The sequence below is a fragment of the Nomia melanderi genome, chromosome 8, assembly GCF_051020985.1.
Source record: "Nomia melanderi isolate GNS246 chromosome 8, iyNomMela1, whole genome shotgun sequence".
NCBI lineage: Eukaryota > Metazoa > Arthropoda > Insecta > Hymenoptera > Halictidae > Nomia > Nomia melanderi.
In genome coordinates, this window is record NC_135006.1 from 18,090,056 (window position 1) to 18,112,666 (window position 22,611).

Consider the following 22,611-nt stretch of genomic DNA (forward strand, 5'->3'; position numbering starts at 1 on the left):
ATAGGGGAACTGAATGTTCAAAGTTTCGGTGGACTCGAACGGTAATGATAGGGAATTATAATTATGGTGATAATGATGATTAAATTATTTATCGTTTGGAACGAACAAACTAGTGTCGTGAAGTGTCGCAAAGCTTTTGTTAGGTGCGCATGGAGAAACTGGGACGTTGAAAATTTCGGTGGATTCAAAGAATAATGATAAAGAATTATAATTATGGTGATAATGATGACTAAATTATTTACCGTTTGAAATCAACAAACTAGTGTCGTTAATGTCGCGAAGCTTTTGTTAGATGCGCATTGCATAGAGGAACTGGAACGTTAAAAATTTCGGCGAATTCAAAGAATAATGACAGAATTATAATTACGGTGATAATGATGATTAAATTATTTACCATTTGGAACGAAGAAACGAGTATCCTGAAGTGTCGAAAAGTTTCAGCATCCTTCCGTTAGATGGCGCCACGTGGCAGGCGTGGATTAATTAATTCGCAGTGAATTAATTCTTTAGAAATTAATTCCTGAAAAACCACGGTCGGATATGGCTGTTAAACGAGCGAAGCGAGTATTCATGAAGAAAGAATGATCACGAGGGGTTTATGTAACGCTGTTCTAGCAACCGTACGCGATCGTGACACGTGCAGGAGAAGCTAGGATCGATTCCCCGGAAGGTCCATGTGTCTCCGTGTCTGTCCCCCTTCGACCCGTGTGCATCCATTTCTTCCTGTCTCGCTTCATGACCTATACCCAGCGCAGTTTTGACAGGCGGTTTAATCGATAGGCACGATTTAACCCAGTTGGATTATCCCTTGCATCCCTCGGTTTCGGCGCCTATGCATAACCTAAATGTTTCCCTCGTTTTTAATAAAAATATTTTATTTCATTCGATCGACATTCTGTATACCAAGACAGAAAATAATTTTATAGGTTGATTGATTCGATTACCAACATGATTATTAACACGTTTATTTTTTTATTCCACGAAAATGGATTTCGAGTATGGTCCTAGCAAAATGGTTATGGGGTCGCCATATTTTTCTTTATGGGAAGAACGTATAAGTGGTTCTAAACGAAACGTATGGCTGCGGTGTAATATAAAGTCATGAGTTGTAGAAAATTTGTTCGTTTTATGACTTGATACCGTACTTTTTATGCACTGTTCTTTTGTGGCTTTTTGTATATATATGCATATATTATGATGCGTCAGCTGATCGGCACACGATGTAAACTTGCGGCGGTCAATATGGCGTCGGTCTGTATATAAAACATAACCAGTGTGCACGCGATGAAAGTTGGTTTAACGTCAGACGGGGCACGAATGTCGTCGTTATGCATTCATTCGGTATTCCTGTCGAATTCGGTGCTGTTACCTAGGAATTCGATTACGTAACATAAGCTCGGTCAATTTGAATATAAAAAGCTCCAGCTGTATTAATAATTCATGAAAAAATATATTCCCAGTGGCTGTTGTTTTATTTAACATGGGTATGTTGTAGTTTGGATTTGTACGGATAATACAGAATGACACTGAATCGATCCAATATTAATGTTCTGCGTTGTAATTTACAGAGCTCTTGGATAACTTGAGGCCTGTGTCACCTAAACCGGGCCATATGGAAAGAGTGAAAACACCTCTTAGTATTTCAACTGCGGTTATAGAGGAAGAGGAGCAACCATTCAAGGAGAGATTTTTGAAAATTGATGTTCGCCATATCACGGATGGTCAGGTAAAGATAATGCATTATTTAATTTATGTACACCTTGCCCAGTAATCGTTGCTGTTAATATTTAAATCAGTTGTTGTGCATACGAATAAACAATTGGTTATTAATGATGCTTCAATTGACTAATTCTATGATTCCATTATTTATGTGCAGGGTGTCGTTAGTGGAGTATTATTAGTTACACCAAATGCAGTGATGTTTGATCCTAATGTCTCGCATCGACTTGTGATTGAGCATGGGGCTGAATCTTACGGTGTGATTGCACCAATGGAATTCATAGTGAATGCTGCAATTTACTATGACATTGCACACATGCGTGCTTCGCACAGGGAGCCTGGAGCCTTAGAGAAAAAACCAGAAATTTATTACATGAAGAAACCTACTCAAAATGAGAAATGTCAATCGCCGGAGAAAGACGAAAATTTCCCGGAGTTAACTACCGATGACAATGAGAGTGTATGCAGCTGTGCAGAAAGAGATGGAGACGCTTTTCCAAAGGCCTTCGAGAGAGATCTCGTGACCCCTACTAATCTTCAAAGTGTATGTTGATCATAAGTACATTTTTACTTTACCGACAGTCAGTCCAATTGCGGCGGTTGTTGAATAAAGATGATCTGACTTATTGTGTGCAGGAAGATAATACAACGACAACCAAAGAAAAAGAAGAGGAGAAAGAGACTAAAGAAGCCTGTGATGGTAGCCAAGTAATTAGGACATTAGAGGAACGCCGACGTTCTATGCTTGATCATCATTGGGCAGTTCCCAGTAAGGATCGATGTACGTTGTCAATTGAAGATGATCAACAGGATTCATTAAATTCTGACAAGGTTGGTTTTCGTTGTGTTATAACGGAATTAAGTTCATTTTCATCGACATTGAAACGAATGTAATCATTTTCAGACGGACACCGCGAAAACGAAGCCGAATGCCGAAGATGAAGAAGGATCTCTAGTCAAATTGTCATGCCACGACTCTGGTATTGACATTCGTGACCCTAATCCCCCTTTCCCAGTAGTTCTGCCTATCCCCTCAAAGAAAGTATACTCAGACGCAGATATTGTCTTATCTTCAGATTGGGTACCTCCTATTACTATTGCCCCGACGAACGTTACAACTGATACTCTAGACAGTGGTTCTGCCATTAATGGTAGAAAAAAGGCGAGTTCGGTATCTTTTAGCTTAGACAGTAATGCGGAGGAACCCGAGAAAGATGATGAACACAAGGATGACGACAAACAGGAGACTCGTAGGAATAAGGTACCAACCGAATCGATACTTTCAATGGTTCTCCTGTTAATGGTTTCCAATCTTTATCGATACCGTGATTTCTGAAATTCTGTTCTGTTTCAGATGTTAAAGAGATTGTCATATCCATTATCGTGGATGGAAGGATTAACTGGTGAGAAAGAGGATGAAAATAAATCTGGATCTGATAAAGTTGGAAGCTTACCTAACAGCGCGGATTCTCATCATTCTTCCGTCTTCAGTAAAGTCTTTTCAAGGTGATAATCTCAGCTAGTTTTACATCATAGAATAATCTTTACTAATACTTCTTTTGTTTTTTTTAAATAATCTACGTGGTACTAACATTTTTCTCAGATTGGTAATACGCTTCTGTGTTTCACTTTTTTTCTGTTCACCCGTGTCAAGAATGAGTAACGATTGTTCATAACCGAACATTAGCATTTCTCATGTACAGGAAAGATTAATACCGATGCTCGGCCCTTCTTTTACATGCCGTATACATTTTAATTTCTTTTTTTTATCACGTGCGTTACCGCTTTCTGCTGAACTTATCTAGAACATTTAACATAGTTACGGTGTCAGAGGCTGTTCATAATGAAACTGAATGTTCAACGCTACCCTTTCATGTTACTAACACTTCTATCAATTCGATATACATGTTTTACTATGAATGCCCTGATTGATTATAATATATATATATAGAATATTTATTAGTTACTTGCGCATAGAAACGAGCGGCTTATTGCATTTGCGATACGCGTTTGAAATACTGTTAGTTTTTTTTATCATTCACGGAAGGAGTAAACTAACCAAGGAAACGCGAGACTTCCAGTGAAGTCCAGTAATGAAATTATCCTCAATAACATTGTACCATCATAATCTGTTCTCTCGTGGAATTGCTTGCAAAGAAAGTACTACTCTCTTGCACAGAGTGATTCATAAAATGTGATCATAGCCCTACGAAATTCATGAAAAATATTCCCGTTTTCTCCTGACTACAGAAATTACTTCATCCACGTTTTATGAATGCACCCACTGTGACACGATGAATCGAAGTAGTAAAGGGTATATTTTTAGTCGGACTGTGATGGTAAATCTGTGTGTTTAATTAAAAGCTTTACTGTCGTTTCTAATGTAACTAACAAAGAATATGTAATGGTGGTGGATATAAGCTCGCCGATCAACCTGGTGAGTGACTTTAGCTCGGGCCTGTTTGCTAAAACTCCCAGCGAAGAGAGTGGTGGGGGCGGTAGGACTGGAGGGACACCTCCTCTTACCGCCTCCTCTCTCTCCCAGGACTCCGGCAATCCTCAGTTTTCACCTGGTCCAGGAGGGCTTATGGGGTGAGTTTGGGCCCGATTCCATCAACCAGCAAATTGTTGTACTTACTATTCTCTCAGCCTCCTATTCTTCTGATCCCACCGTTCTTCCAATGTTTATCATTGATTGGATCCCCGTATCTACCATTTACAAATGTTCAGTTAGCTCTCTAGTTTCTCTGTGTTACACGTATTACTCCAACTCCCCCCCAGCCGTATTTTAAGTTCGCCCTCTCTTACAGCCTGACCTAACTTCCCATAGACTATCCCCCGAGTTTCTACAACCGATCGTTCTACTTTCAAGCTTCACACTCACCCCTTATTTCGCTACTCGATCCTTATGTTTCTTTGAGCCTTTCACAGGCTTCAGGCCAGCTCTCTTTGCTCCTGCTTTCAGGTAAACGTTACTGACTTTTTCAGAAACTCTGCCCACCACGACCGATCTCCTCGTGACACTGTTGCCAACATATGTTTATACATTTATACAAATATATATATATTTATATATATATACATACATATAATATATATAAAGTATATTAAATACCGCTTACAAACAACACATCACCACCAGATATATCGAACACAGCGTTGTTTTTAGTACAAATAAAACCCCGAGCAGCCACCCAAACTTTATTTCGCCGTACATGCGTTGGACGATACGATGTTTATCTTTTTGAATGTGTCATCCCCACCCCCCACGAGTTCGATGTTCTTTACTATTTATGTGTTGCAACACGATCGCCGCTTCGAAATTACGGGGATTTCCGGTGCTAGGTGTGCCCGTAGTTTCGAACGCGCCCAGTTACTCGTAACCCATGCCTATTAGTCATTTCGTTTACGATTTCCTTTCAGACGGTCTTCCGTTGGCACGTTCATCAGACAACAGCCGTTAACCTCCTCGGGCAGCAGCAGCGTGGACAGCAGTCGGGGTAGCAAAACTTCGACCGCCGCGCCGAGATTGGACTACCGTAGCATGGTCTCTGTCGAGGACATGCCCGAGTTGTTCGTCAGTTTCGACAGTAGGTGTCCGGGCCCGTCGGTCTCGCTTTGATTACCACATATTTTACATACTCTGCGTTACGGAATGATTGATACAATGATCGTGGACACGTACAGGCTCCCTTTACTTCAAATACATTTTCTCTTGCACTGGGTGATCCACTAACCCTGGAAGAACGCTTCGAATCAGAATTGCTAACCTCGTCCGTAGCAATCATTTGGGTGCATTAATACGTAAACAGTTTTGGTAAGGGATGCTTAATTCACTTGGTTGGATGCTTTCTGTTAGGGCTAGTTCTTTTGGAGTTGAGAGTCAATTATTGAATTGAATATAATGACCGATTGAAACAGGCGATGGATTTAAAGGAGAACGAGCTACTCAGAGTTCCTCCAGTTCCAAAATTGGAACACCCAGTGCATCGAACATTTCTTAGATGGCGTATTTTCTGTGCATGGGACTGGTATCACACTTGATCAAAAGAAAACCGTACAATTACAAAGTAGACCGAGGGAAGGTCGGATCTACAGGGTAACGGAAAGTATTTCAAAATTGTAACTGTGATTTTCAGTTAAAGTCGAGGCGTGAAATAATTTCTGGCGGTACGAAATTCTTCTTGGATTTCTCTGTCGAATCAAACGACTAAGCATTCGCTGTCCACTGACTAGTAACAGGGAAATATTCATTTCAAGCACTCACTGTTTCAATGATCGCCCAGTATACATGAAACACGCCACCGTGGTAACGAGTGTTCGCTCAGAAGGGATCGATACGATACTGTAATGAATTACACGTAGCCACGAGTACATAAAAGAGAAAGGAAAACGAAATGGCAATAAAGATGGCAAACGGGAATATTACATATCACGCACTGCACTCGCTCGTATGTATAGACGGCTTCTTAAACAATTTGTTACTTTGCTAGTGCATTTATCTGTCCCTTTCTTCGAATATTTGAGCGCCTTTGGATTCGATCTCGCTGCTACAAGATATAACGAACATTCTCTGATGGAACAAAAAAGGGAAGGAAAAACTATATACACGAATACCAACGAATCCCTGACCAAATGCGCTTGGCGTTTTTTACTATATGTTAACGTAGTCTGAATATTTTCTATATTTTTAAATTTCGCTCGTTTGTCATTACTATACTGCGGATTTTATCAGTTCATGGTTAGCCGTCAGGTTTCGTTATCGAACGTTCGACAAATCATCTTATCTCTCGAGGTAGTAAAACCTTTCGTAAAAAGTAATTGATCTCCGTTTCATCGTAGTCGTCGATGATCGCAGCGACTGAGCGAAATGAAATCCGCGGTCTAGTCATTACCAGTTCTACATTTTTATCGAATTTAATCTATTGTTACTTTTATCCACGCTGTTCCACGGGTTCGAGTGGCCTCGCTTTGAGCGTTTGTCGACACTGAACCGGGGAACAGACTTTTTGCTCATGATCTCTTGGCTTGAACTCCGTGGTCTCGGTAGACACCCGGAGTCCAGGCCTAGTATTCTTCATTATCAATCTCATTGTCGTTAAATTAAGGCGGAGACGTTATCTCCAAGAATTTAGAAACCTCTTGCGTTTCCTTGTGATCCTTTTAACGATCAAGTCTGATGATCTCTCCAGTTGTCTAACAACTACTTTAACGGCTGAACGCAAAAGGTTTCGATCGTTAGTCTGCCGACGATTATTCATACTAATGCAGTAATGTCATATGTTTTTGTTGTCCCTCTAGTCCAAGCACCTAATTTTCCCGAACTCGAAGGCCTCGGTAGGTTCATACTGTATTAGCTTGCTTATTTTCTACCCCTCGTGTATCACCTCCTCGCTAGAGCTCGTCCATCGTCATTGGTTCCCACGTGTACTTGAAGGTAAACGGCGTCACGAGATAATGAGCACATAAACAGACTATAAGGAGAACAATCTTGAAGTAGGACAGTCTTCAAAGCATTTGTAGAATTAATCTCTCAAGAAGAGAAACCTTGTTTCTTATTTCATCTGTCACTTCCATGGTTCTTCAGGTTTTCATTGTTGATCCTCGCTAGTTGTAAGCTACCGTCTTGCCAGTATGGCGGTGTCTCTGACTCAACCGTTGGATTTACTATGGATCTTCTATGATGAATTGACCCTGAGGAGAAAGAAGACCGGGCGGGATAAGGAGGAATGCTGCTCTCTTATCTCCCGGTCGCTGCATGCACTCCATTCGGTTCAGTTCATTATCCGGCACGATGAATTACTCGGCGCGTCGTTACCTTCAAGCATGCATTCTTTCTGTTCGTTTATCATGTGATCGACGGAACTGTTCCTTACCACCTTGCGTACGACTTTGCCGTTGCACCTGCACATTATGTATTTTATCTGTTTATGTATTGGTATACCTGCTGCTGACTATATACTGGTCGTCGAATTCAAGCACTCGCCACAACACTGTCGTCACCCGATTACACTATTCTCTTCCGTGTACTTACCTTCTGCGATGATGTTGTTTTTGTACGCTGTGCGACTTGGAATTGTCCGTGAGAAAAGTCGAGGCTTCTTGTCTTCGTTGTCTTCTTTTTTCTCGGTATACTGGCTTGAAACAGTGAAACGTCAATGAATATTGTTAACCGCGGAGTCGCAATGTCGACCCGTGTGTCGCGATCATCTTTCCGCCCTTTGCTCCGCCTTAAGCCACGCCCCTCGCGTCCCATTGGCCAACAGCTGCCGAGAAAAAGGAAAAAACGCCTCCGCCTCTTCCGTGATCCGAAATCCATGCCACACGCCGTACCCCCGTACTATTTTTTGTGTTTGTGCGTCCGTGGCGATGAACTCCTCCAAATAACAACTCCGAATGTAACGCTTGAACTTTGTGGTACTCTACGGAGGAAGCTTCTTACCAATTGTGTTTCTTTTTTTTTTACCCCCATTTTTTTCCGGTAATCGAGTCTGCGAGGAGATCCCATCTCCGGATTATTCGATATTGTATAGAATGAGACTTTGGCCGAATTTGGAAATGCGTTGTCGCGTGTTTGAAGTCACTTTTGTGAAACAGTTGAATCGTACGTCGGGTAAAAGAAACATGTAAACGAAACGGAATCGGTGGGCGTGCACTATATTCAATTGTTCTGTCGAATTATGTAGAGCTTATACCACGACCAGCCCGTTCCTGCGACGATCCGCCATTGTACCTGAGACTGCGAACCGGAAGACCGAAGGACAAGAAGATTCCTCGGTCCACGCCCATCATGAGCTACGGCAAGAAGAAACTGCGCCCCGAGTATTGGTTCAGCGTGCCCCGCGACAGGTGAGTACAAACTTCATCTTTTCCACCCTACTTTCTATCCGTTAAATTCGGCGGGTAACACAATTTCTTTATGAAATGAATAAATGGGCGTGGCCAGCAAATGACGTATAGAATACTGGGCGTGGCTATCGAGTTCCGGTGGGATAGTGGGCGTGGTTACCGATAGACTAAGGAAACGAACTTTTAATTTCATTAACTATATTAACTTAAAACTAGTCCGATTTACATCGTGTTTGGACTCATTTCAATCGCAGCAATCTCAACGAGTCTCTGGCACTACGTTTCAGAGAGTAAGATCGAAATTAATGACACTGCCTTTGTCATGTTTATACTTGACTGTCTCGTTTCTTCTCATTCCACCGATTCTCCGACTTCGTCAAACCATGTTCCGCGTTTGCTCGTCGCAGTTGCCCTTCAGTTGACGTAGAAGCGAACACCGTCTGCGAACAGTACACGCACAGCGCGCGTTTCCACGGGTGCACGCGAACCGAGCACGCTGTCACGTGACTGCGAAGTCGGCGCGTGATCGCCGAGAACGCGTGTGTTCGCTTGTGCGCGCCGCTTTTCCGTTCCGTGGCCGGCGAACGCGGCGTGTGTTAGTCTGTCCGCGGTAAGAAAACGCGACGGCGGCGCGCGCGCACGCCCCCATGCCTACGAATATCCGATTGGACCCACGTTTCCCGACGAAAACCGCGTGTCAGTGCACCCGTGTCAGTGTATTAATAGTCAGCCGATATTCCGCGCCGATCGCCGCGGCCTGTTCGTCCGTCCCCGTTGAACTAATGACCCGAACGACCACCTGTCGGCCCGTCACGTGCCCCGAGATTAGGTAACGGGATCTGTCAGCGGCCAGACCGTCGCGCTGGCTAATGTCATCCACGTGTTGCCCCCTCGGAAGATGGAAACGCTTTTTCCCGTGATTTATTCGACAAGTTGATCGCCACTTTGTTATTAATAGTCCGTTGGGAGGAATGACGAGTATTGTAGGCATATTCTAGATTCATGTTTGCTCTGATGCGTCGCTGATAACAACGGAGTAATTTAATTTGAACGTTTGGAAGTTTCGCTTGGCTTTCAATTGTAAATTTCATTTGAATTTGAATCGATTTGAATGGATTTGAATGAATTTGAATGAATTTGAATGAATTTGAATTGAATTTGAATTGAATTTGAATTGAATTTGAATTGAATTTGAATTTAATTTGAATAAGATTTCATTTGGTTCGAATGTTTTACCGCGAGTTTGACCATGTTATTGTAAGACAAGGGGTTAACCGAGGCATTTTTTATGTTGACCATGCTGAAGCTTAGTAATTCTTAGATGACACTTTAGAATCTATAGGATCGAATTTCGAAATAAAATTTCCCGAAGACAATCCGCTAAACAGCTGCATACGGTAGCTACATTAGCAAACAAGTTACACTTTCAATACATAACGCGTTCCTTTTAAAAGGAAACTCAGTAATTAAATTATCGTTCGCTGCACCGCTAAAGATCATCTCGGAAACCTCCAACCCTAAGAAACTTCAACGGGTTTCGAGAGCAACGAATTCCCACTGTTCGTCGATCAGATAAATTTCAATATCTTATCGCTCGCATCGCGGATACACGAAACTGTTTACTCGCCGAAAGGTTTCGATTAGGTTAATAGGAGTCCATTATCTCGCCTCGCGCGCACCACGAAAAGGAAAAAAAATTCCGTGCCTGTTTCATTTAATAATCGGTTGTGCAACATTTCAACGTTACCGTGCAACATTTCAACGTTACCGTGCAACCCGCTGTTTAGTCTCGCGGCTGATTGTAGAAAAACTGTTGCGCAGAAACTTCGCAGTCTATTATCGGTTTACCAATCGTGAATTTTATACACATTGTAAGCTTCGCGTTCTTATCCTGAGATCTTAACCCTTTGTGCATCATAATTGTAAACCGGAAACTTCAATTTTCAATTTTAATTTATGCGATGTTTCCTTTCTACGTTAGTCGCAAATATTTATAATGAAAGGTACTTATTGTCGAACGGAAAAGTCTGAACGTTCAAAGAAAGGAGACAAAAGAGCAGCAGTTCATACGTATTTTTTCATTGTGTCATTCCTATTTCGACTCCTATTACGCAGCGCAACTTCCGGATCGCACTTCCACAGAAGTAGCTCGCGCATGATAAACGACAGACCGCAGAATGAACGCTTTTGATAACAAGCGAATGATAATGAGATTGCTGACGCGCGACAAACATTCGCGACAGATAAAGCATTTTGATGAACACCGTGGAAGGTCGCCAGGAAAGAACTTCGGCTCTACAATGACAACGCTAATAACACTTTTCAAATGCAAACACTTTTTTACAAAAATTCTGAAACCCTTCACGTGGTTAGAAACGATAAACTGATCTATAATTAACGTCCGAAGTAGTTACGCGGACACTCGGTATGCACATTTACATTGCATAATGGACTGCTCGAAAAACATTTAATTACCGATTTACATTCAGGATTTATTTCAGTAGCACTCGTACGTTCACTTTGCTATCTATTCGCCGACTTAATTTCATAAAGTGTCTGTCCGTGACCGATCATTTCTACTTAAGAAAGTGGATTCGTCTGTATCAAATTTTATTCCACGCTTTCCTTTTGAATTAGTAATTACTTTTAATTAAACACGTAATACACCTCTTTGCGATAAAACTTGATTTCCTTCGATGTTTCAACATCTATGTAGAACTCGATTTCCAAAGGGCGAATTTCAAGTGCGAAGCCTATACAGTGAATTTTCAAAAATAATCCACCGAGACTGACAAGTGCACGAGCAGGCGTGTCACGGATCCACCGGCAATAATGATCGCGCGTTGCAAAGGGAAAAAATCGGTTTAGTAATTCGCACGTGACGGGCAGCGGCCGACGTTTACGTCAGTTTAGGTAATCGTGGCAGCTACAGTCAGAGTTCCTCCGTGACTCATTTCGCTAATGCCTCCCAGTCAACTGGCGCGACTCTAACAAGTGCCACGTTTGGATTCGCCGCGTTGCGTCAGAGTGTTGTGGATAGTTTCGTCCGCGGCCGGACTAGTTCGAACGTTGTCGTTCTTATTAACGATCGAACCATCGATCACCGTGAAGCTCGCGCTGCGCTGATAGGGGCCCGGCTAAACGAGATAAAAAAATTCCGGTTCGCTCGTACATTGTTCGAACCGTAAATAGATCGCGGATAGTTATATTTCCTCGTTGGCTTAGGTCCACGAATACTTCGTCGCCATAAAAATAGTTCGATACGTTAAAAATACTTTGCGTCGGACATACCCGATTAACGCGAGTTTCATTATCTGCTTACCTGGAAGATAATATCTTCGATCGACGATTATTCTAATAATAATAAGCGAGTAACGCGTTTCCCGCGAGGATACGAAATTAATTCAATTCCTTCGCTCCGCTGAGCTCCGCGAGCGTTTCTGCAAGTATAATTCGAATTTTATTGAACCCGGCTCGTATTTTCATTTGGTCGTTGTTACGCGAACCCGCGTAAGCGATAAAACGCGTGAAATATCGCTTAGGCGATAAGTAAATTGAACGTCATCTAAAAACGAATGCATAACGCTCGATTTCAGGGTCAGTGGTCTGAGAATTCTCATCCGCAGTTTATAAAGCTGAGTTCGCATCGTCTGTAATCTACAAATCCACGGACGTCCACAATTATCCGTGATCTATGAATAAACAGTTCCCATAACCGTCCGTGATCTATAAATCTGAACTACGAGTTCTCGCGATTTCTATAATTCGTAAGTCAGTCGATCGTCCTAATTACCCGTGACCTGATCTACGAAATCTTACCATCCGTGCTCCATAGATCGATAGATCCACGGACCGTAAATCGACGAACCGAAACGCACCGGGGAGTTTAGAAGGAATACTGGAGTTTCGGATGCCCGTTTCTAATTTTACCCGTTCGGCGGCTCTGGTTATCGTCCGAACTGCACCGTGAACGGCTTAAAAATAGTCGGTAGCCTGCCAAGCCCGGGAGGAACGGGATCAACGCGATCGTAGGCCTGTCAAGTAGGAAACGTCCTTGCAGGGTCTCCGACACGCGCGAGTGAGACAGAACGCGGCCGTAGAAAGTGAATTTCCGTCGTTTTCCTGTGCGCGCGCGCGCGCGCGCTGGCGAACGTACATCGACGTGCACCGTGAACAGAGAACACAGATAACAAACATGAATTGGACGCTGAGCGGGCTGAGCAACGCGGTGAACTTTGTTTACAATGAACACGTGTCGCCGGCGGTCGGACACGTTCTGCCCTTTGTCCATCAAAGGTACCTTATTATTCAAACATATCCGTGCAGCGTGTTCAATTATTTCCGAAACTTTGCTGGTGCTTATTTTATGCAAGTCTTGCCGACAGTTTTGTGTATTGTCTGTATCTTTATAGAAAAAACAACCCTTTGCGGACGAATGATACTCCGTAGAGATGAGATTTTCATATTTTGAAGACTAAGTCACAAAAGAGTGATTTAATTGAATGACAAGAGTACGTAGTTTCCTTTCGTTCTGTCAATTATACAATTGATCAAAGAATCTTCGTCCGCAAAGGGTTAAAGTCCATCGAACGCTTGAACTATCAATTTGAACAAAACGAACTGCAGTCAAAATCATCTCTCTATTCTAAAGAATGAAAATTTGACCCTGAAAAGGTTAATTATCCGCGCGCACCCGACACGGACGAGCGAGTTCCATTGTCATTCACACGCGTGATTCGGTCTGGTTGTTCGCAGGGTGGACGATCTGTACAGGTTCATCCACGCGTGGGTGCCGTCGCTTTATGGGGAGCTCGACGAGGAGTACTGGAAGGAGCGCGGCTACATCCTGGTGGACACCGACACGGATCTGTCGCCGGAATTGTCGCCGCACGAGCCTGGCGAAGCCGGCGAGACCGCGGAGGACGGCAAGCCTCGCAACCAAGATGGCGACGACATCTCCGACCTGACCAGAGAATCATGGGAGGTGAGTGTTCGTTTAAGATCTCGAACGGTTGAAAATCTTCCGTGTCGAACGACGCTCGTCCCATCATCGCATTCGTCACGCTTTCCTTTGTCGCTCATTGTCGTTCATTAACACTAAACGTACCGGTCAAATGACAAGTTTTAACCCTTAACGGAGGAATGACACTTGTACTTGTCGGCGACAACAATCATTTTGTTATTTTCATCGCTGTTCTTGTCGCAATATTCACAATTAACTATCTAATTAATTTTCTTTCCGCCTGTTATCCGTATTGCGGTATTTCTTCGCGGTGAAACTTGAAACACTTCCGATCCGTTAAGGGTTAAAGTTTGGTTTAGAATTCTGCGTTTTCTCGTCATTTCAGTTTATAGACATAGAAGAGTAATCGGTTTTTCAATGGTCCTCCTCCTGTTTCTAATTCCGCTAAGAATCGATCATCTACCTTGTTCACTTTTATTTGGTAATCAGCCATTCGACCGGTCGCTTTAGACTTAGCTGTGCGAAGCGCCGATATATTTAGCGTTATCGCGCCGAAGACTCGATGAATTATAAATAGAATTGAACTGAATTAAACTCTGTTATGGCAATAGTTTGTTATGCTATAAATACTGCAACAGATAGCAATTGTAAGAATACACAATTGAATGGAACAGTAACGATCGATCTATCACCGTTCCGCCATTTTCGTATCAATGGCTGTCTCCGAGCGCCGGAAGCTCCGATATAACATGCAGTTGCTCGATAAAAATGGTAAAACGACGAAGATTGTACACAATTTTCAATTGTTATGTTATATTCTAATACAGTCAAAGAATATTAATCGAGAAATAAGAAGAATAATCAGTTAGTAGAATCTTTAGACGATTCTTCGCACGATTCTTCGCACGATTCTTCGGCGCGATAACGTGCCACCATAACAAATCACTCGACCACCATACAGCATACGATAGAAACGGTTCGTTCGATCATCGCTCGCGCCGAATTCGCGTGTTTCATTCGAGTTTCCTCGCACTTCGCTTCGTTCCTCATCGTCATTCGGGGCCCGTCATCGTCATCGGCAGCATTCCCGCTTCGCTCATCGCATCGTGCATTCTTCAGGATCGTTCGTTTCTTTTGCTCGGCGAGCGCTAAACTTTTCCCTCATTCTCTCGCGTCCCTTCGCCCCCGAGCTTCTGTTTTTTCAAGGCCGTCGATTTTTTTCATTTTTCACACCGAGCGGAGAATAGAACAGACGATAGAGAGTAGTTGCTAGCTACGCCGTCGATCCTCGCGTCGACAAGCATTATTACCGAATTATCCGATTGGCGTGTCATTCGATTGCTAAGTCACCGAGTTATTATATTGTCAGATTACTAAATTATTCGGTGATTACCGAATCACCTAGTTAGAGAATCGTTGAATGACGCGGTTTAGTCGAAAAATACGAAACCCGCCGAGTTCCTCGACGTTCAACGACCAAATCGATAGCAAAGGATCGACGCGAGGTTCGCGCGCGCACGGATTAGCCGTTCGACGAAACACCGAAGTATTGAATCGCTAAAAACGGCCGATATTGTATTGGCTAACAGCTGATCAAGGCCCCCTACGTAAAGCTGTACAGCATCCTGAAGACGTCGAGCACGTCCGCGGATTCGGAGCAGATCCAGGACCCGGAGGTACCGAGATTATTCCCCGTTTCCATACTCCCCGACGATGATCGTTGTTTTATCACACGCACACCGGACACACACCTATCGCACAATAGTGTATTGTTCGTTGTTGATTGACGCACCCTTTTTCTAGCGCACACGCAACCCAGAAACAAGCCACACCTCGCGCGTCACTTCTCTCTTCCTCGCAGTGAAGTTGGGCGAAATTTCATTTGACCGTTTCTCATTCGATTTGAAATTCAATCAGTCCAATTAATTGACATTGTATTAGTTAAATTCATTCGAAAATCAGCCAGATTAATTGAAAGGTGACCGAGTCAAGGAAAAAATTAACATGTGACATCGATTCTTTTCAATTTCTATAATTATTACACTTCGATACAGTAGCACGGAAACCAGAATGTAAGTTAATAGCTATACATTGATATTTACAATTAACAATCGCGAATAGTAACTTCCGATCGGCGAAAAACTCGCGTTTCGATCGTCGATCTCAATGTACGATCAAATCACATTACACCCAACTCCGCGTTACACAAGAACCGCATTTCCCAGGTGCACCCGTGTACACAAATGCATCAGAGTATTTCCAGATTACTGTAACTTCGACTTACAACACGTTTTCCCACCTCTAACCTTCTCGAAGGTGCAGCTTGTTCCAACGAAATGGCACACCCTGTATCACGAACCGGCGCATTGTCACCGGCTGCGCGTTCCCTGTCTCGTTGTTGTTATTGTTATTGTCGCTGATTGATTTCCGATCGCTTTTGCCGTGCCCCGTCGACCGATCGATTCCTCGTTGGACGCTCTGTGTTTGACGCCGTGTTTAAAATTCCTTTCGGCGAAGATAACACCTGCAACGGAAGTTCACCGAACTGCATGCATGCGAGTGCGCGCCCCCTCCTCTACGCGTACGCACCGGTGGAATCGATCGTTGATCGGTAGACAGCATTTATGGGGAACTCGAGAGCGCAGCGTTGCACGGGATGCACGCGACACGAGGGAATATACGAATTATACAAACCGTAGTGTCTTTCGTGGGATTTCTTAGAAAAAACTAGATTCCGATTTCACATTTTTCTAATCGTCTTCTTGAAAATGGAATTTCTCTCGAAGTGCAACGTTTGGAAAGGTGAAAGAATAAAGAAAATAATCATGTACTGTTTCTCACTTGAATAATTCAATTATTCAAACGACAAAGATCTTAACATAACCCTTTGCACTCGAAAGTTTCTCAATGGAAATATTCAACATTTTCTGACGAGATACAGGTCATATCGTTTGAAACTAATTTATTTCAATATTTCAATTTGAAACATTAAATATTCAACTGCATAGTTTTGCTGCATCGAGTCACCTATCGAGTGCAAAGGATTAACACCTGATTCTTTTCTACCATTCGAATCTCCGGCGAGTTAATTCCGCTTTTCATCGAAAGAATCTCCGCAAGTTTGAAAAGTCCGCGACCGCGACTAATTAATTCGTTCGTGCCCGATTAACACGAGGATAAAGCCGACGACGAACGCGGCGGTTCGTCTATATTCCGGTCCACGGAAGGTTAATGAGTCGTAAACGGCCGACGCGTGATGCCACTGTGACCGATTTATTTCCGGAAGGCCGTGGGCAAAACGCGCGCGCGTCACTCCTTCCGTTCCGCGGCTTCATTTGCCAAATAGAGGTGTTCGGGGCGGCCCGTTCTTCAACAATGAACGCGACCGGTGAATCCGGAGCTATTCTCGGCCGCGGTTTTGTTGATCTATCCGCCGGACGGATATATTTATTAGCGTCATCGGGAAACACGTTCCTCCGCGTTCCTCGGATTTTTCTCTTCCCCTTTTGCACCCTGTCGCGCTGTCTGCTCTTTAACCCTTCGCGGACGGACATCCTTTGAAATATAAAAAACCTTCGGCAGATGAAGCTGAATTAACCCCTTGCACTCGAGAGACTCCTAGTCGTCAGATGATTCGATACAGCAAAATTATAAACTTTCGTATTCACCATTAACCTTTGTATACTGCGTCGATACGTGAAATATTGAAGGAAAATAGCTTTAGTACCTAATTTACGTATGATTTCTTGTTGAATTCATTTTAAAGAATCTTGTCTACATCTAATTAGAAAGAAAACTTCAAGTGAAAAATTTTCGAAAAGGGTTCAACATCAATTGTTCAAGCGACAGAGAAGAAAGAAATATTTCATCTCGCTGAAATGTTTAAAATTTAAAAGGGATTAACACTGGAACTACCTGCATCAATCAAAATGACTGGTTTCGATTTGTTTGTTTGCGATTATGGACGTCTTGAAAACATCGAATATCCGAAATAATCTTGAAAATAAACAGTTTCACTTTTATTCTGAAAATTGTAATGTCATAATCGATCAATCGATGAATCATTTGCTTAAGTCATCGATATTAAACTACTTCGAAACAAATCTATTCCTAAGTGAAGAATTGCTGCAAGTTTAGCGAAATTTCCAAGGGAATGTAACGAATTTCGTAAAGCAAACTGCGGGGATATACAGACGAGTGACCGGTCGCTAACGCGAGGCTGGATGAGAAACGAAGTTCTCGTTGTTGCTTGAAAAAACACAAGATTCTTCGGCGGACGCAACATTTAGGTCAAACAGCCGTCGCTCAGAATCTTGTTGGCCCGTAGCGCCGGTTATCGTTCCATTTTTACGACAGAAATCATCGCGGTTTCAGTGGCTCTAACGAGAAAGAAGAAAAGAGAGTGTATACATGACAGAAGACAAGAAGCGTGCGAAGGGAACGACAACAAAAAGAGATCAGAGTGTACAGAGATTATCAGAGACGTAATCCACGGGCCGAGGAATTGGCGTCTCAAGGCCATTATCTCCGCCGTGTCACTGATTCACCCTCTCTTGTTAATTGCTCCCTCTCCCCCTCGACGGAGAAACCCGTTAAAAATAGCCCGAGCTAAAAATAGGGGATTCTGGAAGGAAATCTCAAGGATTTAGCGGGAGTACTTTACAAAGATCGCGATCCTGTTTCTACTCTAGCAAGATCAAGGCAAAGGACTGTTATCGCTGGATGCGACAAGCAAACAGAAGTCCTAATTCGTTTCTAATGTCGCGTATCGTTATCATATAAGATGAGTCAGCTGAAAAAGTTCCAGTGGCTAATTTAACACTAGAACTAACGAGCATTTAATACAATTGATATGTGATCCCTATGAAAAATGTAATAGAATTTCTGTTTCTTCGGACATTCGTTATAGTACACCGGTAACCATTGTCAAAATCATTTCGAACGTTCAATGCTTCCAAGCCATCAATCGCGAAAGAAACAAATCGAAACCAGTCGCTTGAATTTGATTCTTATATATCTACGGAAATTTGAAAAATAACGTTACTCACGGGATGACCTAACAAATGGAACCGACGAACGCGACCCAAGGGATGTTCGAAGAACGATGACCGACATTTCCGTCCTCAAGTCGTGCCACGTCGGTTCGAGGACACCGGGAGATTTTAACCTTCGCTAGCTCGGCTTTTCTCGGCCCACTGCCAAGAATTCGACTCCGTGCCATCGGAGCACAGAGGCTCAGCCGCCCCCTTGCTAAAATTGCTCCGGCGGCCGAGAAGCATGGCGCCAACACGCGACGCGTTGCCGAACCGTGGAGTAAACATTACATTCCACCGGCCGGTTTTTTCCAACTGTTGCGCCCCGGGTATATCGCGGCTCGCCCAGAAATCAACGGAGAAGTAGCTTCTCCGTCAACATTTCCTTATCCAGTGGGTACGCGGCTTTATTATTGGAAATTTTTGTGCGCTGAATACGTGGCTTAATGCTAGGTTATCAAGTGGATACAGCGTAAGGTAAAGAATTATTTACTTGGATGGAAGATGTGCTCGCAATCATCGTGCGGATACAGCTTTAGGTTACTAAGAATCGTTATAATTATCATTATTAGACGATTGAATTCCAATTATACGTTTGCTATAGACAAAGTAAAGAAGTAACATTCTTCTCGTTCGAATACGCTTTGTAATATAAAATTTGTACGCGATGTAACCTCGAAATTTTCTGTCACGTGGGTACGCAGCATAATACTCGAAACGTGTTTCACGTCCCTAGTCGGGGTGTAAACCCAGAAACTTTCCCCTAAGCGGACACCGGTCGTAAATCTGGAAAGTTTGTCCCATGTGGATACAGCACGCGAGCCTCGATACTTGTTCCCAAGTGGGCACTCACCCTAAACCTACTTCTCGCAATATCTTGCCGTTCGACGCAATAATTCGTGCCGCTCGGAGCGTAAGCCTTCCATTCGCCGGCGGCAATAATCATTTACGATACCGTGTATGTTCCGGGGCTTATCCCAATGTACACAAAAGATCATCGCGGTTTACGGGAAGTACGGACCAGCCGTTCGGCGATGATAAAGGTCAAACAAGATAGCCTCTCCCCTATCGGAACCGTAAAATATTTCCACGGCAAGGAATTGGAAAATTTCGAGCGCGGCTCAGGTATCGAACCTTCCGGTCGATCCTAAATCCACTGTACGATTATTCCATTGTGACTCGAGCCGGGCGTTATTACGAGATTAACGATCCGCCGATGCCCGGGTCCACTTTGATCCGGGGCTTTAAATACCTCGTGCTGCCGGTTCCTCGTTTGGTGCACGTGGACTGCATGGAAAGTTTGTGCCAGGAAATTATCTGTATTTTGCCACGTAACGGTAAAAACCATGCCGTTCTCTTTATCTTCGACACGAGATACTTGCGACCACATGTTGATCTCTCGTACACAATATTGTTCTCTAAATGATTCGGAGGCCGATGCCGCTTTCTGATTTTTTATTGTTCTTATCGTGCCTTCTGTATATTTCTTTTTCACGCGCATTTTTTCTTCTCCGCTAGAACCACCGAAACCGTCGTATTCTTTTATTGATTTTAGTAAATTATCGAATCCATTCGTTCGGTAACACTTTCGCGTTTTCTTATAGACAAAGTCGATCGAAATTTTGGGCCACGATTTATTAATTTAGCGACATCAACCCACGCTCCCGTGTCGATTCTCGTACTCGACACTCGCCTCGAAGGAAAGAGAACACGGAACCTTTCCTTTTTTCTTCTCGCGTATTAACCGTGACCAATTAACGGACCGTGACAATCGAGCGACAGCTATCGCGTTTACAGTAGCCGGCAACGCTCGTTGCGTTCTGGGCGGACGTGACCGTGTGCACGATGCATTCTGCACGTCGCAGAACCGCGAGATCCTCGAACGTTCGCCGGGAAACTCCCCTTGAAGGCGAGACGGCGTGAAAAAGTGGAAACTGAGATGATGAAAAAAGTTAGAATGAAACTACGAATCAAAGAAACGAAAGATGGCAAGCAGAAGAATGAAGAGTAGACAACAGACAGAAATATGGAAAATTGAAGATACAAAAGCGAAAAGTGAACGGCAAGAGTTAGAATGAAACACGAACAATAGAGAAACCTCGTGCCAAAAATTCCTTCAACGAACGATCCGAGGCAACATCTAGTCAACGGCGATAATCAACAATCAATCGTCAGCTCGGCGAACGTCTCCTCCAAAAAAAGATCGAAACCAATCATCCCGATGAGACACGCGTCAAAAACGATTCGGAAGATGCCTAACCCCTCCCCCTGCGTCGTCTATACTGGTCGCACCGGGCAGACCTCCAAAAACCAGGCGGTGACAACGCTCAGAGGAGGCGACAAGGCGAGATGCGACAGGACGCACGCTGTCGTTCACGGCTCGCCGGGCCGGTTAGCACGTGCTGCGCGCTCCTGGCTGCGCGATGCCCCGATTGCTCTCGAACGCCCTACCCCCTTTCCCTCTCGCCCCGCCTCCGCCTCTATTATACTCACCCCGTAACCGCGGTCGCATCCAGTGTTGCTTCAGTCCTCGGCGAAGTGAAGTGTTGCACACGCCCCGCGGCGATCGATCCGCCCGGAATCAAAACAAACCTAGTCGAACCGTCTTTCGTCTTGCCATCATTTTTTACACGTTCCTCTAAAATCATCGTCTCTCGCGCCGGAGACTCCAGTCTATCGGACAGCAGGCGCACTCCGAACGAGACCGCGACATCCGAGTGAACGTGTTTCAATTTCCAACCCTTTCTCTCGTTTCTTTTTTACTTCGGTGATCGATACTCGCGATCGGAGCTTCGCGAACAGTGCTACCTGATTCTATTCTATTCGGTTTGTGGTCCGGTGGAGGATATTTCACTTGAAATTAGAGCTGAACATTTTATTCCCATTAATGTAATTAAACGACTGACCAGTTTTTCAAATGAAAGGCATCTGTAGTTCTCACGTTCGTTAATAACAAATGACGCTGCACGGTTTCCTGGTATCCGAAAGATATTCTGGACCCAGAAGGGTTAACGTGTAGTGTCTCTATATCGAACTGTTACATTTCGCAACGATCCAACGCCGGGAAGGGGTGAGCCTATCTCATCTAGTGCCAAGTGTCGTGTGCTCGGCACGCGAAACTTCGAGCGACATTGCACGCCACACGCCACCCGTTCGGAGTTGGCGTCTAGCTTCTAGAAAGTCTCGGCCGGAGAGATTCGTGAGCGACGAAACGCATGATGTAAAAGTGGTTTTCACGCGAGTGCCGGAGTGACAGAGACCGAGGGGGAACGAACGAGGAGAGATAAAGACTGATAAGGGAAAGTTTCGTGTACGAATCTAGTCAAAATGCCGAAGCCAAAGATCCCCAACCCCATCGCCAAGCTATCCAAGTTCCTGAAACAAAGGACGAAGGTAAAGGATCTGCCGATTGTTCTCCGGTTTCCGATTTTTATCCCCGCGACCGTGCCGTTCTGAGCTTCTCGAGAACGGTGTTAAATAAGTAGAATAATAAGTTTTAGAATTAAGGGATGATGGAATGATTAATAATTGTGGCTCACGTTTTTCTGGATTATTTTCTTATTAACCCTTTGCACTCGAAAGTTCTTCACTAGAAATATTCGACACTCTTTAAACATCAAATTTTATAATTTTACTGTATCAAACCAACTGGTGACTCACCTCCCGAGTGCAAAGGGTTAAATAACATAAATTTACTAAAAAGGAATTGATCAGTGTTTATATCGATAGACTAGTTAACTCTCTGCTCGCGTGACATTGAAATCAGACGCCAATATTAACGATCAATTAATTGGAACCGTTACACGTGCATGCGTCAACATTTAGCGTCGTCGAGATTACAAAAGTATGTTTGTTTTAATAAAATATCGCGTTACGCAAGACTCTTTGTAGCGACGATAGAATATCGCGAGTCTCGACGACATCGACCGTGTCGCATCGTCATTTGTTTGGTTGCGTTTTATTGTATCTTCGGTCGTTTGATTTTAATTTCGGTGGAACGGTACAATGAGTTCCGAGTAGCGTGAATGAGAAGTAAAAGTGCGTTTG

General features: G+C 43.6%; 1 protein-coding gene and 1 long non-coding RNA gene across 31 annotated transcripts in view; one reads left to right on the forward strand and one right to left on the reverse strand.

The window, feature by feature from the left end:
• Nucleotides 1-22,611, forward strand: part of mtd (TLD domain-containing protein mustard) — a 203,725-nt gene that overhangs the window by 158,489 nt on the left and 22,625 nt on the right. For 13 of the 29 annotated variants that reach the window (XM_076369879.1, XM_076369882.1, XM_076369873.1 and 10 more), the window contains 11 exons: nt 1,569-1,726; nt 1,877-2,263; nt 2,356-2,550; nt 2,624-2,980; nt 3,074-3,225; nt 4,141-4,311; nt 5,143-5,309; nt 7,021-7,056; nt 8,406-8,568; nt 13,324-13,552; nt 15,121-15,207. In XM_076369879.1, coding sequence (XP_076225994.1) covers nt 1,569-1,726; nt 1,877-2,263; nt 2,356-2,550; nt 2,624-2,980; nt 3,074-3,225; nt 4,141-4,311; nt 5,143-5,309; nt 7,021-7,056; nt 8,406-8,568; nt 13,324-13,552; nt 15,121-15,207 — 2,102 coding nt within the window. Of the gene's footprint in view, nt 1-1,242; nt 1,485-1,568; nt 1,727-1,876; nt 2,264-2,355; nt 2,551-2,623; nt 2,981-3,073; nt 3,226-4,140; nt 4,312-5,142; nt 5,310-7,020; nt 7,057-8,405; nt 8,569-9,164; nt 9,398-11,523; nt 12,865-13,323; nt 13,553-15,120; nt 15,208-21,059; nt 21,958-22,611 lie in introns of those variants that run through there. The other 16 variants (XM_076369870.1, XM_076369884.1, XM_076369869.1 and 13 more) reach the window with 16 other exon arrangements.
• LOC116423923 (uncharacterized) lies at nt 425-12,453 on the reverse strand. Of its 2 annotated transcripts, XR_012999131.1 has the most exons (6): nt 12,388-12,453; nt 7,754-8,141; nt 7,267-7,623; nt 4,604-7,193; nt 4,358-4,428; nt 425-841 (listed from the first exon to the last, which is right to left on the reverse strand). It is a non-coding gene; the product is annotated as an uncharacterized LOC116423923 (long non-coding RNA). The 2 variants fall into 2 exon arrangements; XR_004234344.2 differs by having other exon boundaries at nt 4,604-7,623.